The 3351-nt window shown below is 52.7% G+C and overlaps 1 protein-coding gene across 1 annotated transcript in view; it reads left to right on the plus strand.

Annotated features, from left to right (window-relative positions):
- Positions 1-42: 42 nt before the first annotated feature.
- The window catches only part of LOC102369363 (butyrophilin subfamily 1 member A1-like), a gene marked incomplete at both ends in the record, with an annotated part of 7359 nt that continues 4050 nt past the window's right edge, over positions 43-3351 (plus strand). Inside the window, 3 exons of the mRNA XM_025195710.1 lie at positions 43-442; positions 1341-1622; positions 2617-2733. Coding sequence (XP_025051495.1) covers positions 43-442; positions 1341-1622; positions 2617-2733 — 799 coding nt within the window. The remainder of the gene's footprint in view (positions 443-1340; positions 1623-2616; positions 2734-3351) is intronic.

The following is a 3351-nucleotide window of genomic DNA, read 5'->3' on the forward strand; positions in this document are numbered from 1 at the left end:
GCGATTCTCTACTGAGATACTAAATTGTTTTACTAAAACGGTCCCAGTCCTTCTTTTGCCTCCAGATTTCTTTGTATCCTGCTTCTTTTGGCAGTGACCTTCCGCGTGAACGGCCCCAATCACCCTGTCACAGCCCTGGTGGGCACGGATGCGCTGCTCCCCTGTCACCTCTCCCCCAGTGTCAGTGCAGCAGAGATGGAGGCGCTCTGGTTCCAGTTCAGGTACTCTGAAGTCGTCCATCTCTACCGGGGCGGAAGAGATCAGCCAGACAAGCAGATTGCACAGTATCGGGGCGGGACGGAGCTGCTGAAGGGCAATATCACAGAGGGGAAGGTCTCCTTGAGGATACGCAACATCACCCCTTCTGATGAGGGGCAGTTTGTCTGCTTCTTTCGGTCACCTGCATTTGATGGAGAAGCTGTGCTGGAGTTGGAGGTGGCCGGTTAGTAACATGGGCAAGTCCTGACCCTTCTCTTCAGGAGCGTCAGCCACAAGTGAACCCTGGTCACAAACGTTCCCGTGCGAGAAGGCTGTACCACTTAGTGTGCCCCAGCCCTGCTTTGTGGCCTGTTGAACCGCTGAACCACCCAGGTTCCACTCATTGCATGAGCCCCAGAACGATCCAGGTGTGATCTACCCAGCAATGAATGCATGCACCCACAGAGCACCCTACTGTAACAAATGCATGAGCAGTGCAGGGCCAGGTCAGGAGTCCCTGGAGCAAAAGGGCTGGGAGAAAACTGGGGTGGGGAGGAGTAAGATGGGACCAGGGGAGAGGAGTGTACGAGGGACAAAAAAGAAGGGAGACAGAGCTGGGGGGCCCCAGTACTCACCAGTGCAGACCCATTGCGCAGATACTGTGGGAACAAGGGGCCTGATTCAGACCTTACACTCCCAGTGTAAAACTGCAGTGGATGGGAGGAGACCCAGCCTTGAGACCTTGTGCGTTAGCATCCTCGGAGGCAGGCAGGGTGGCAGGATGCACAGGGGAACATGGGTACCTTGGCCTCTCTCTGACTCCAGCTCCAGACCCTCATGGCATCTCTCCTTCCTTGCTGCGCTCTGGCTTCCTCAGGTGCCTCACTTCCCACAGGTAGGGAACCAAGGAGCTAGAGCAAGAGAAACAGTGAATGGGAGCGGTGGTCCAGCCTACCCACACCCACACCTGGAGATCTCAGGCCTATCTCTAGCTCCCTCAGCACTACGAGCGAGGACTTGCCGCAGTCACCATGCTGCGGTCACGCCTCTCCCATTACTACCTGAGCTGGTACCTAGTGGAGACTGGGCCTCCCAAATGCATTCGTGCAGAGCTCATACATGCTTATCCCATCCCCCTCCAGGCTTGGGCTCTGCTCCTCACCTCTCCGTCAGTGGCTATCAAGATGGAGGGATCCAGGTGGTTTGTGAATCGACCGGGTGGTACCCAGAGCCCAAGATGCTGTGGAAGGATGTTGGTGGGAAGCAGCTACCATCAACACAGGACAAAATACACCAGCAGGCTGATGGGCTGTTTGCAGCGCACAGTGCCATCGTGATAACAGAAGCCACCAACCAAAATGTGTCCTGTTCTGTCCACCACCCTCTCCTTGACCAAGAGAAATCTGCACGGATTAACATTGCAGGTCAGTGCCCAGCAGCTCAGCCAGGGTGCTTGGCCTCAGCAGAACAGAAAGCCTTGCACTGAGGAGGGAGGAATTGCACAAGCACAAGCTGGGGAATGACTGACTAGGCTGCAGTACTGCAGAGAAGGACATGGGGCTATAGTGGACCATAAGCTGAATATAAGCCAACAGGGTGCTCTTGTGCCAAAAAAGCCAGCAACATACTGGGCTGCATTAGCAGAATGCCACTTCTAAGTCAAAGGAAGTGATCCTCTACTCCCTTCAACACTAGTGAGTCCTTACTTGGAGTACTTTGTCCAGGTTTGGGCACCACATTTCAAGAAAGACAGGGACAAATTAGACCAACAGAGAGCAACAGAAATGATGAGAGATCTGATACACACAATTTACAAGGAGAGACTGAAAGAAGTGGGATGATTTAGTCTGAAAAGAAGACTAAGGGGAGATTTGCTAACAGTCTTCAGATACTTGAACAGTACTTAGACAGAAGATAGTGACAGACTATTCTCTGTGGCCACAAGGGACAAGGGAAGGAGCAATGGTCTTAAATTGCAACGATGGAAATTAAGTTGGATAGTAGGAAAAACTTTCTCACTAGGAGGGTGGCTTCATATTGGAAGAAACCTCCTTTCTTGAAAATGTTTCAGAGCAGGTTAGAAAAACCCTTGGGTGGGATGGTTTAGACACGGAAGATTGTGTCTTGAGCCTGGGGCTGGACTAGATGTGATCTCCTGAGGTCCCTCCCAGCTCTGCATTTCTATGGTTATAATAGTCCTACCTGTTGTGTTATCTGCATTGTAGTCAGGACCTGACCATCTTCATGTCCATTTGGTCCCATGGGAAGAGCTACACCTTGCCTTGAAATTCCAACAGTATCCCTATCGGATGCTTCCAACAATCCCAGGGTATCATCAGTTCCCTTCCTCTGCTCTGCTCTGCTGGTGGCATCATGATCCTGTCTGTGTTTCTAAATCAGTTCATCTTTCCCTGGCAGGTTCCTTGTTCCTGAGGACCTCTCCATGGGTTGTGGCACTGAGTGTGATCCTGGCTATCGTGTGCATTTTCCTCCTCTTGTCCACTTATTACTCATGGAAGCAACGCAGAGCAAAAGGTAGGGAGTGGAGGGGTGAGAAGGGGATGTGACCTCAGAAAGGCCCCTCTCACTTTCCAGGAACTTTGATCTAGTGCCATAGGCTTGAATCTTAGTGGGGAGTGTGGTGGGATGGTAGGAGGTACTACTATGCTGAGCCACCCACCTCACTGTGCCTGACCCAAAACCATGCTTTGGGAGTCTCCCCTGCGGCACCTACGTCTGGCCGTCCTCCTTCCTGGAGACCTCCCGCAAGCCTGGGGTAATGCTGTCACCACCTGGGCACTAGTCTCTGCTAGGGCCCTGTGCAGCCTGGGGTACACAGACCCAGCCAACCTTGGGGGTGCTCTACCCCCCGGAAGTGTTTCTTGGTGCTCCTTCTGGCCTACAGTCACCCAAGCTGGGTGACAGCGACCACGAGTTGATCACCTTCACCATCCGCCGAAAAGCTGGCAAGTCAGTCAGCAACACGGAAGTCCTTGACTTCAGGAAAGCTGACTTTGACAAGCTCAGGAGGCTTGTCAGTGAGGCCCTAAGGGACCATGACCCCAGGAAGAAGGTAGTTCAAGAATAGTGGTTGCTCCTCAAGGGAGCGATCCTCAATGCACAAACTAAGTCTATTCCGTCTCGGAGGAAAGG

The sequence above is a fragment of the Alligator sinensis genome, unplaced genomic scaffold (assembly GCF_000455745.1).
Source record: "Alligator sinensis unplaced genomic scaffold, ASM45574v1 scaffold1458_1, whole genome shotgun sequence".
Lineage (NCBI taxonomy): Eukaryota > Metazoa > Chordata > Crocodylia > Alligatoridae > Alligator > Alligator sinensis.